General features: G+C 46.0%; 1 protein-coding gene across 2 annotated transcripts in view; it reads right to left on the bottom strand.

The window, feature by feature from the left end:
• The window catches only part of shroom3 (shroom family member 3), a 209,404-nt gene that overhangs the window by 71,351 nt on the left and 125,157 nt on the right, over positions 1-12,896 (bottom strand). For both annotated transcript variants that reach the window (XM_014138941.2, XM_045692630.1), the window contains one exon: positions 9,082-9,276. In XM_014138941.2, the coding sequence (XP_013994416.2) occupies positions 9,082-9,276 (195 nt within the window). The remainder of the gene's footprint in view (positions 1-9,081; positions 9,277-12,896) is intronic.

The following is a 12,896-nucleotide window of genomic DNA, read 5'->3' as shown; positions in this document are numbered from 1 at the left end:
CCTGCTATTTCCTACCCTGCTATACTACCCTACTCTGTTCTACCCTGCTCTGCCCTGCTCTACCCTGCTTTGTTCTACCCTGCTCTGTTCTGCCCTGCTCTGTTCTGCCCTGCTCTGTTCTGCTCTGCTCTGTTCTGCCCTGCTCTGTTCTACCCAACTCTACTCTGCCCTACTCTACTCTACTCTGCCCTACTCTACTCTGCCCTACTCTACTCTGCCCTGCCCTACTCTGCCCTGCCCTACTCTACTCTGCCCTACTCTGCCCTACTCTACTCTGCCCTACTCTACTCTACTCTGCCCTGCCCTACTCTACTCTACTCTGCCCTACTCTGCCCTACTCTACTCTGCCCTACTCTAGTCTGCCCTACTCTGCCCTACTCTACTCTACTCTACTCTACTCTACTCTACTCTACTCTACTCTGCCCTACTCTACTCTGCCCTGCTCTGCTCCCACAGTAAAGAGGCCAGTTTGTACAGAAGCAAAAACTTAAGACATTGTTAGAAAGTCCTTTTTTCTCTCTACATACTCTGCACTGCGCAGCCGTAACACAGCGAGGCCCTAGACTAGGTCTACACAGAAATATTTGGCTGGTAGTGTTGTGTACACAATGAAATTACAGTGCCATGGTTTTACAGACGGTTTCTATGGCAATGCCTTCACTAGGCCTCCAATAACGACCATCTATTTATCAGAGTCTGACTCCCAAATGGCACCCTAGTACCTTTCTAGTGCACTTCATTTGACCAGGGTCCATAGCCACTTTATACAGTGCCTTCGGAAAGTTTTCAGAGCCATTGACAGCTTTCTTCTAAAATGTATTAAATAGTTTTTTTCCCTTATCAATATACACGCAATACCCCATAATGACAACGCAAAACCAGGTTTTTAGAAATATTTGCTAATTTATTAAAAATAAAAAAAACGGAAATTATAACATTTACATAAGTATTCAGACCCTTTTCTCAGTACTTTGTTGAAGCACCTTTGGCAGCGATTACAGCCTCAAGTCTTCTTGGGTATGACGCTGCAAGCTTGGCACACCTGTATTTGGGGAGTTTCTCCCATTCTTCTCTGCAGATCCTCTCAAGCTCTGTCAAGTTGGTTGGGCCACTCAAAGACATTCAGAGACTTGTCCCGAAGCCACTCCTGCGTTGTCTTGGCTGTGTGCTTAGGGTTGTTGATCTGTTGGAAGGTGAACCTTCACCCCAGTCTGATGTCCTGAGCGCTCTGGAGCAGGTTTTCATCAAGGATCTCTCTATACTTTACTCCGTTCATCTTTCCCTCGATCCTGACTAGTCTCCCAGTCTCTGCCACTGAAAAACATCCCCACAGCATGATGCTGCCACCACCATGCTTCACCGTAGGGATGGTGCCAGGTTTCCTCCAGACGTGACCCTTGACATTCAGGCCAAAGAGTTCAATCTTGGTTTCATCAGACCAGATAATCTTGTTTCTCAGGGTCTGAGAATCTTTAGGTGCCTTTAAGCAAACTCCAAGCAGGTTGTCATGTGCCTTTTACTGAGGAGCGGCTTCCGTCTGGCCACTCTATCATAAAGGCCTGATTGGTGGAGTGCTGCAGAGATGGTTGTCCTTCTGGGAGGTTCTCCCATCTCCACAGAGAAACTCTAGATCTCTGTCAGAGTGACCATCAGGTTCTTGGTCACTTCCCTGACCAAGGCCCTTCTCCACCCATTGCTCAGTTTGGCGGGGTAGCCAACTCCAAGAAGAGTCTTGGTGGTTCCAAACTTCTTCTATTTAAGAATGATTGAGGCCATTTTGTTCTTGGGGACCTTCAATGCTGCTGAAATGTTTTGGTATCCTTCCCCAGATTTTAGAATAAGGCTGTAACGTAACAAAATATTGAAAAAGTAAAGGGTTCTGAATAGTTTCCGAGGGAACTGTTGGTAATAGGGTGCCATTTGGGATACATACAGACAACAGAAGGAAGACAGAATGTTTAGAACACTGTTGAATTATTCAGTTCACTTTGAACATTCCACTGAAACGGTACTGAAATGGCCGGTGCTCCACTCCACTACGTCCTGGACGGCTTGATCTGATCTGTTTGGTCCTATTTATCAAAATGGTCTGTCTGTTTTTAAAGAGCCCTGCTTCTATTTATGCACAGAAGATACTTCGGGATTTTGGCAATGAGGCCCTTTAACTACTGACCCAGAGTCAGATGAAGCCCTTTATCTACTGACCCAGAGTCAGATGAGGCCCTTTATCTACTGACCCAGAGTCAGATGAGGCCCTTTATCTACTGACCCAGAGTCAGATGAGGCCCTTTATCTACTGACCCAGAGTCAGATGAGGCCCTTTATCTACTGACCCAGAGTCAGATGAGGCCCTTTATCTACTGACCCAGAGTCAGATGAGGCCCTTTATCTACTGACCCAGAGTCAGATGAGGCCCTTTATCTACTGACCCAGAGTCAGATGAGGCCCTTTATCTACTGACCCAGAGTCAGATGAGGCCCTTTATCTACTGACCCAGAGTCAGATGAGGCCCTTTATCTACTGACCCAGAGTCAGATGAGGCCCTTTATCTACTGACCCAGAGTCAGATGAGGCCCTTTATCTACTGACCCAGAGTCAGATGAGGCCCTTTATCTACTGACCCAGAGTCAGATGAGGCCCTTTATCTACTGACCCAGAGTCAGATGAGGCCCTTTATCTACTGACCCAGAGTCAGATGAGGCCCTTTATCTACTGACCCAGAGTCAGATGAACTCATGGACATTATTTTAATGTCTTTGCGTTCAGTTTGAACAAAGTTGCTAACTAGCACAAGTGCCAACTAGCGTTTGCGCAATAACTAGAAGTATATGGGTATCTATTACAATGACTGGAAGTCTATGGTTATCTGCTAGCATACTAGTAGATACCCATTGGCTTCAAGGCATTGTGCTAACGCTAGTTAGCATTGTCTCACGAAACAACCCCCAACGTCCTTCCTGTACTGAATGCAGGGACATAAAAATGGTATTTAAAAAATGTTATTTATAACAAAATCCCTTTAAAAATGTTCTGTTGTGATGGGGATCTAGGAGAAAGGTAACTGTTCTGTTCCGATGGGGATGGTGGAGAATGGAAACTGTCTATTGTGATGGGGATGGAGGAGAATGGAAACTGTCTATTGTGATGGGGATGGAGGAGAATGGAAACTGTCTATTGTGATGGGATGGAGGAGAATGGAAACTGTCTATTGTGATGGGATGGAGGAGAATGGAAACTGTCTATTGTGATGGGGATGGAGGAGAATGGAAACTGTCTATTGTGATGGTGATGGAGGAGAATGGAAACTGTCTATTGTGATGGTGATGGTGGAGAATGGAAACTGTCTATTGTGATGGGGATGGAGGAGAATGGAAACTGTCTATTGTGATGGGGATGGAGGAGAATGGAAACTGTCTATTGTGATGGGGATGGAGGAGAATGGAAACTGTCTATTGTGATGGGGATGGAGGAGAATGGAAACTGTCTATTGTGATGGGATGGAGGAGAATGGAAACTGTCTATTGTGATGGGATGGAGGAGAATGGAAACTGTCTATTGTGATGGGGATGGAGGAGAATGGAAACTGTCTATTGTGATGGGGATGGAGGAGAATGGAAACTGGGTAAGGAGCAGTGTGTAACTGTTTTGTGTTGCCTGGTTACCTCAGACTGAATGCTGCTCTCAGTCTGGTTTAACCAGGTTAGTAGGAGGATGTCCTCTGTAGAGGTCCTGCTTTGTTTTGATGAGAGATGAGGCCAGGTAGTTAAGATGCTACACTCTTAGAAAAAAGGGTTCCAAAAAGGTTATTTGGCTGTCCCCATAGGAGAACCCTTTTTAGTTCCAGGTATAACCCTTTTGGGTTCCATGTAGAACCCTCTCTGGAAAAGGTTTTACATGGAACCCAAAAGGGTTCTACCTGGAACCAAAAGGGTTCTACCTGGAACCAAAAGGGCTCTACCTGGAACAAAAGGGCTCTTCAAAGCATTCTCTATCTGGGCAGCCGAAGAACCCTTTTAGGAAAACAGCAGGAGAGCTCCCGGGCCACATGCTATGTTATGGTATCCCCACACAGCCATGCACATACTGTGGCATTACCAGTCTTAAAACACACACGATGAGCCATCAAAACACACACACACTGATTACTCCACTCCGCTAGAAGCTAAAGCCAATGCCAATGTTTTCTCAAACTGCATGCCACACACAGCAGAGGACAGGACAGAGTCTCAGTCTTCAGGACGCCCCCTGGCCTGTGTGGTCTGACAACTGTAAAACTGTCACTAACTACCATGTCTTCCTGTTACTGCCATGTCTTCATGTTGCATCTCTATTGCTGTCTGTCTGTCTGTCTGTCTGTCTGTCTGTCTGTCTGTCTGTCTGTCTGTCTGTCTGTCTGTCTGTCTGTCTGTCTGTCTGTCTGTCTGTCTGTCTGTCTGTCTGTCTGTCTGTCTGTCTGTCTGTCTGTCTGTCTGTCTGTCTGTCTGTCTGTCTTGCACTCCACACTGCCCTTTCCCACGGATAAAAGGAACACCCATGTGAGAATGCTGTTCATTGACTACAGCTCAGCGTTCAACACCATAGTGTCCTCCAAACTCACCACTTAGCTAAGGACCCTGGGACTAAACACCTCCCTCTGCAACTGGATCCTGGACTTCCTGACGGGCTGCCCTTAAGTGGTGAGGGTGGGCAGCAACACATCTGCCATGCTGACCATCAACACAGGGGCCCCTCAGGGGTGCGTGCTTAGTCCCCTCCTGTACTCCCTGTTCACCCACGACTGCACGGCTAGGCACAACTCCAACACCATTATTAAGTTTGCCGACAACACGGCGTGGTAGGACTGATCCGCCTATAGGGAGGAGGTCAGAGACCTGGCAGTGTTGTGCCAGGACAACAACCTCTCCCTCAATGTGAGCAAGACAAAGGAGCTGATCGTGGACTACAGGAAACGTAGGGCAGAGCACGCACCCATTAACATCGATGGGGCTGAAGTGGAGCGGCTCTAGAGCTTCCTCTCTGTCCACTTCACTAAACATTTTGACTGGCTGCATCACTGCTTGGTATGGCAACTGCAACGCCCTCGATCGCATGGTGCTAAAGAGGGTAGTATGTACGGCCCAGTACATCACTGGGGCCGAGCTCCCTGCCATCCAGGACCTCTATACCAGGCGGTGTCAGAGGAAGGCCCTAAAAATTGTCAAAGACTCCAGCCACCCAAGTCATAGACTGTTCTCTCTGCTATCGTACGGCAAACGGTACCGATGAACCAAGTCTGGATCCAACAGGACCTTGAACAGCTTCTACCCTAAAGCCACACCACTGTTAAATAGTTAAATAGTTTACCAAATATCTACCCAGACTATCTGCACTGATCCTTTTAGCACAAACGTTTTGGACTCATCACATATCTACTACCTCAATTACCTCGTATCCCTGCACTGCACCTGTACATAGCCCATCTATAATTTAGCCCAAACTACTACCTCTTCCCCTACTGTATTTATTTATTTAATTTATTATTTTGCTCCTTTGCACCATATTATTTATATTTTAACTTTGAACTTTCTTCAAATTATAAATCTACCATTCCAGTGTTTTACTTGCTATATTGTATTTACTTTGCCACCATGGCCTTTTTTGCCTTTACCTCCCTTATCTCACCTAATTTGCTCACATTGTATATAGACTTATTTTTCTACTGTATCATTGATTGTATGTTGTTTTACTCCATGTGTAACTCTGTGTTATTGTATGTTGTCGAACTGCTTTGCTTTATCTTGGCCAGGTCGCAATTGTAAATGAGAACTTGTTCTCAACTTGCCTACCTGGTTAAATAAAGGTGAAATAAAAAAATAAATAAAACATCGACACAGTACTGGTACACCTTGTATATAACCTAGTTATCATTACTCAGTACTGGTACCCCTTGTATATAACCTAGTTATCATTACTCAGTACTGGTACCCCTTGTATATAACCTAGTTATCATTACTCAGTACTGGTACACCTTGTATATAGCCTAGTTATCATTACTCAGTACTGGTACACCTTGTATATAGCCTAGTTATCATTACTCAGTACTGGTACCCCTTGTATATAGCCTAGTTATCATTACTCAGTACTAGTACCCCTTGTATATAACCTAGTTATCATTACTCAGTACTGGTACCCCTTGTATATAACCTAGTTATCATTACTCAGTACTGGTACCCCTTGTATATAACCTAGTTATCATTACTCAGTACTGGTACACCTTGTATATAGCCTAGTTATCATTACTCAGTACTGGTACCCCTTGTATATAGCCTAGTTATCATTACTCAGTACTGGTACCCCTTGTATATAACCTAGTTATCATTACTCAGTACTGGTACCCCTTGTATATAACCTAGTTATGATTATACATTACTGGTACCCCTTGTATATAACCTAGTTATCATTACTCAGTACTGGTACACCTTGTATATAGCCTAGTTATCATTACTCAGTACTGGTACCCCTTGTATATAACCTAGTTATCATTACTCAGTACTGGTACCCCTTGTATATAGCCTAGTTATCATTACTCAGTACTGGTACCCCTTGTATATAACCTAGTTATCATTACTCAGTACTGGTACCCCTTGTATATAGCCTAGTTATCATTACTCAGTACTGGTACCCCTTGTATATAGCCTAGTTATCATTACTCAGTACTGGTACCCCTTGTATATAACCTAGTTATCATTACACAGTACTGGTACACCTTGTATATAACCTAGTTATCATTACACAGTACTGGTACCCCTGGTATATAACCTAGTTATGATTACACAGTACTGGTACACCTTGTATATAACCTAGTTATTGTTACCGTAAATTCCGGGCTATAAGCCGAAACTTTTTTCCCAGGCTTTGAACCTCGCAGCTTAAACAATGACGCGGCTAATATATGGATTTTTCCCGTTTTCAATTTTCTTTCTCCAAAAAAACACATTCTGTGACGTGCTCAGTTTTTTGGCGGCATGAAGCTTTCATTAGACCAATGAAATTGCCGAACGGGTTAAGGTCAAACAACTTTTTTGTTTACTGTTTAGATTAAATCGAGCGCTCTCAAATTTCCCATCATTCTGATTACGGTAGTCATTTTGTCACCCTCATCATGGCAAAGACACAGAGAAATGCATATGATGTAGCTTTCAAGTTGAAGGCGATTGATCTGGCTGTTGGAAAAGGAAATAGAGCTGCTGCACGGGAGCTTGGTCTTAATGAGTCGATGATAAGACATTGGAAACAGCAGCGTGAGGAATTGACTCAGTGCAAAAAGACAACTAAAGCTTACTGCTAATGTTTTATTTCTTGTTACAAGCCGTGTTTCGTTAAAGCCTATTTATTTTTGTTACAAGCCGTGTTTCGTTAAAGCATATTTATTTTTGTTACAAGCCGTGTTTCGTTAAAGCCTGTGTAAAGTTAATTTGTTTCAATGTACCGGTAGGCACCTGCGGCTTATAGACATGTGCGGCTTATTTATGTTCAAAATAATATATATTTTTAAATTCAGTGGATGCGGCTTATATTCAGGTGCGCTCAATAGTCCGTAAATTACGGTACTCATTTACTCAGTACTGGTACCCCTTGTATATAGCCTATTTATGATTACTCAGTACTGGTACACCTTGTATATAACCTAGTTATCATTACTCAGTACTGGTACCCCTTGTATATAACCTAGTTATCATTACTCAGTACTGGTACACCTTGTATATAACCTAGTTATCATTACTCAGTACTGGTACCCCTTGTATATAACCTAGTTATCATTACTCAGTACTGGTACCCCTTGTATATAACCTAGTTATCATTACTCAGTACTGGTACCCCTTGTATATAACCTAGTTATCATTACTCAGTACTGGTACACCTTGTATATAACCTAGTTATCGTTACTCATTGTGCATCTATTATTACTTATTTTACTTTTCTATTATTTATCTATTTTCTTTCTCTCTATTGTTGGGAAGTAAGTATTTCACTGTTAGTCTCTACCTGTTGTTTATAAAGCATGTGACGAATACAATTTGATTTGATTCCTGTCACTAACATGACTTCCTGTATAAATTCCCCCTTATTTCCTGCAGCGTGAGAGATTGTAAGTGGTCATAACAATGGTTGTGGACAGGAGCATCCCCTAAGAGCTTCCTTCCTATGTGGGCCCTGGTCAAAAGAAGTGCACCATATATGGAAAAGAGTACCATCTGGGACACAGCCCTTCTCTTCCTGAACCAGACAGGAAAAGCTGACAGGGCCGATAGCTATGAATATCTATCCCCTCTCGCTGAACTTTTTACCTCTCTCTGTCTCTCTCTTATTCTCTCTCTCTCTCTTTCAATCTCTCTGTCTTGATTTCTTTCTGTTTCTCTACCTCTTTCAACTCTCTCCCTCCCTCTCTCTATCTGTCTGTCTCTTTCTCTCTCTTTAACTCTGTTTATATCTCTCTCTCCCCCATCAAAACAAAGTCTGACTCAAATCTCAGTTCAAGTAGAGTCAAAGATGTGCCACGCCCAGATACACAAACACAGACACAATGCAAACATTACCCACACAGACCCAAAACACTTGTACTGTTCAGAAACACACCCAAACAGACATACTGTACAGACAGTATATCCAGCCAGGCTACTGTATGTGGAACCGCTGTGAAATGCCTAGCTAGTTAGCGGTGTGCGCTAGTAACGTTTCAATCAGTGACATCACTCGCTCTGAGACCTTGAAGTAGTTGCTTCCCTTTTCTCTGCAAGGACCGAGGCTTTTGTGGAGTGATGGGTAACGCCGTTTCGTAGGAGGCAGTTCAGAGGGTCTCTGGTTCGAGCCCAGGTTGCGGTGAGAAGAGGGACAGAAGCAAACCGTTTACAGAAGTACTCACTACTCACACAGAGCCTTGTAGGGCTGGTTTTCCTGACCAAGATTAAACCTAGTCGTGGACTAAAAAGCATGTTCAATAGAGAATATCTTTAAAAAAAAGTTTTTTAGTCCAGGGTTAGGTTTAATCTGTGTCCAGTAAACTTGCCCATAGAGGCATACAGAGACTGGCCCAGGACTGACCTGTTCTTGATACGGAGTTTAACTCCTCCAGAACATCCTCCTCGGGTCTCTCTGGGGGGTCCGTGGCTGGAGGAGAGGGGGGTGTGGTGGTCCGAGGGAGGGCCGATGGTGGGTAGGGGGGTGAGGGTGGGCTGGGTGGGCAGGGTCAGTGGGGTGAGGGTGGGGTCACCACAGCAGGAGCCTGGGCAGCTCTCCCTGAGGAAGAGACAGAGATAGTCAGAGCAGTGAGAGGGAAAACACTACTACTTACCACTGTCAGCTGACAGAGTAGCCTACCAACCCGGTACCGACCCAGTACCGACCCAGTACCAACCCAGTACCAAACCGGTACCGACCCAGTACCAACCCAGTACGGACCCGGTACCGACCCGGTACCAACCCGGTACCCGACCCAGTACCAACCCAGTACCAACCCAATACCAACCCAGTACCAACCCAGCATGTACCAACCCAGTACCAACCCAGTACCAACCCAGCATGTACCAACCCAATACCAACCCAGTACCAACCCAGCATGTACCAACCCAGTACCGACCCAGTACCAACCCAGTACCGACCCGGTACCGACCCAGTACCGACCCAGTACCAACCCGGTACCGACCCAGTACCAACCCAATACCAACCCAGTACCAACCCAGCATGTACCAACCCAGTACCGACCCAGTACCAACCCAGTACCAACCCGGTACCGACCCAGTACCAACCCAGTACTGACCCGGTACCAACCCGGTACCAACCCGGTACCGACCCAGTACCAACCCAGTACCAACCCGGCATGTACCAACCCAGTACCAACCCAGCATGTACCAACCCAGTACCAACCCAGTACCAACCCAGTACCACGGGAGTACCAACCAGTCGTACCAACCCGGTACCAACCCGGTACCGACCCAGTACCAACCCAGTACCAACCCGGCATGTACCAACCCAGTACCAACCCAGCATGTACCAACCCAGTACCAACCCAGTACCAACCCAGTACCAACCCAGCACGTACCAACCCAGCATGTACCAACCCAGTACCAACCCAGCATGTACCAACCCAGTACCAACCCAATACCAACCCAGTACCAACCCAGTACCAACCCAATACCAACCCAGCATGTAGCAACCCAGCATGTACCAACCCAGTACCAACCCAGTACCAACCCAATAAGTACCAACCCAGTACCAACCCAGTACCAACCCAGCATGTACCAACCCAGTACCAACCCAATACCAACCCAGCACATACCAACCCAGCACCGAACCAGTACCAACCCAGTACCAACCCAGCACCGACCCAGTACCAACCCAGCACCGACCCAGTACCAACCCAGTACCAACCCAGTACCAACCCAGCACGTACCAACCCAGTACCAACCCAGCACCGACCCAGTACCAACCCAGCACCAACCCAGTACCGACCCAGCACCGACCCAGTACCAACCCAGTACCAACCCAACACATACTAACCCAGTACCAATCCAGTACCAACCCGGTACCAACCCAATACCAACCCAGTACCAACCCAGTACCAACCCAGCACCGACCCAGTACCAACCCAGCACCGACCCAGTACCAACCCAGTACCAACCCAGCACCGACCCAGTACCAACCCAGCACCAACCCAGTACCGACCCAGCACCGACCCAGTACCAACCCAGTACCAACCCAACACATACTAACCCAGTACCAACCCAGTACGTACCAACCCAGCACGTCCCAACCCAGCATGTACCAACCCAGCATGTACCAACCCAGTACCAACCTGGCATGTACCAACCCAGTACCAACCCAATACCAACCCAGTACCAACCCAGCACGTACCAACCCAGTACCAACCCAGCACGTACCAACCCAGTACCGACCCAGTACCGACCCAGTACCAACCCAGTACCAACCCAGCACGTACCAACCCAGTACCAACCCAGTACCAACCCAGTACCAACCCAGCATGTACCAACCCAACATGGGTTTTTATACAGTGAATGCTCCCATACTTAAAGTGAACCACTAAACCAGAAGAGGTAATTGTGTATAATGTGTCACATCCAGACCCAGCTAATTCTTTCACAGCACTCCCACCTTATCAACATCAAGGAAAGCAACCAGGATTTTAAACTGATCTGAGTTAAAGGTCAAGAGGAGGTCAAATGGATCAGCTCTTGGTTGTGGCATGGCATTCATACCTAGCAAAATCCTTACTAACTAGCTAAATCCTTACTAACTAGCTAAAACCTTACTAACTAGTTAAATCCTTACTAACTAGCTAAGTCCTTAATAACTAGCTAAATCCTTAATAACTAGCTAAATCCTTAATAACTAGCTAAATCCTTACTAACTAGCTAAGTCCTTACTAACTAGCTAAGTCCTTAATAACTAGCTAAATCCTTACTAACTAGCTAAGTCCTTAATAACTAGATAAATCCTTACTAACTGTTTCCCCAGCGTATCTGTCTAATAAGAAGCAACCAGTTTCCTCAAACATGTCCCATCTGCAAAAAACAGCCGGTGCTATTAAACAGTATCATGTGGCCTGGTGTAGTGGATGGTTACAGCCGGTGCTATTCAACAGTAGCGTGTGGTCTGGGGTGGTGTAGTGGATGGTTACAGCCGGTGCTATTCAACAGTATCATGTGGCCTGGGGTGGTGTAGTGGATAGTTACAGCAGGTGCTATTCACCAGTAGCGTGTGGTCTGGGGTGGTGTAGTGGATGGTTACAGCCGGTGCTATTCAACAGTATCATGTGGCCTGGGGTGGTGTAGTGGATAGTTACAGCCGGTGCTATTCACCAGTAGCGTGTGGTCTGGGGTGGTGTAGTGGATGGTTACAGCCGGTGCTATTCAACAGTAGCATGTGGCCTGGGGTGGTGTAGTGGATGGTTACAGCCGCTGCCTTCAGAACATATGTAAAATCAAATCAAATCAAATTGTATTAGTCACCTGCGCCGAATACAACAGGTGTAGACCTTACAGTGAAATGCTTACTTACGAGCCCTTAACCGACAGTGCAGTTTAAAAAAATACGGATAAGCTTATAAGAGATAAAAGTAACAAGTAATTAAAGAGGATCATTAAAAAATAACAATATATACAGGGGGGTGCCGGTACAGAGTCAATGTGTGGGGGCACCGGTTAGTTGAGGTAGTAGGTACATGTAGGTAGAGTTAATTAAAGTGACTATGCATAGATGACAACAGAGAGTGGCAGTGGTGTGGAGAGGAGAGGGGAGGGGAGGGGGGTTGGCAATGTGAATAGTCTGGGTAGCCATTTGACTAGATGTTCAGGAGTCTTATGGCTTGGGGGTAGAAGCTGTTTAGAAGCCTCTTGGACCTAGACTTGGCGCTCCGGTACCGCTTGCCATGAGGTAGCAGAGAGAACAGTCTATGACTGGGGTGGCTGGAGTCTTTGACAATTTTCAGGGCCTTCTTCTGACACCGCCTGCTATAGAGGTCCTGGATGGCAGAAGGCTTGACCCCAGTGATGCACTGGGCTGTTCGCACTACACTCTGTAGTGCCTTGCGGTCGGAGGCAGAGCAGTTGCCATACCAGGCAGTGACGCAACCAGTCAGGATGCTCTCGATGGTGCAGCTATAGAACCTTTTGAGGACATGTAAGCTGGTCTGTTGGAGTGGGTTTAAATCTGAGTCATTCTACCATTCTAACACACTCTCTCCTTCCTACTTTCCTGTCACTCTAGATTGTCACTGACCAATAAACACGAAAAGGAGTAGCTTTCCCAGTCAGGCGTCTAGGCTGAAGCCAGGACTCCAGACTAAGTTTTTCAGTTGGTTGTGCCACCAACTGGTTTGGTTGCACCAATTTTTTTTCTCA

This window comes from Salmo salar, chromosome ssa13 (genome assembly GCF_905237065.1).
Source record: "Salmo salar chromosome ssa13, Ssal_v3.1, whole genome shotgun sequence".
NCBI lineage: Eukaryota > Metazoa > Chordata > Actinopteri > Salmoniformes > Salmonidae > Salmo > Salmo salar.
This window is presented reverse-complemented; position numbering and strand designations above follow the sequence as displayed.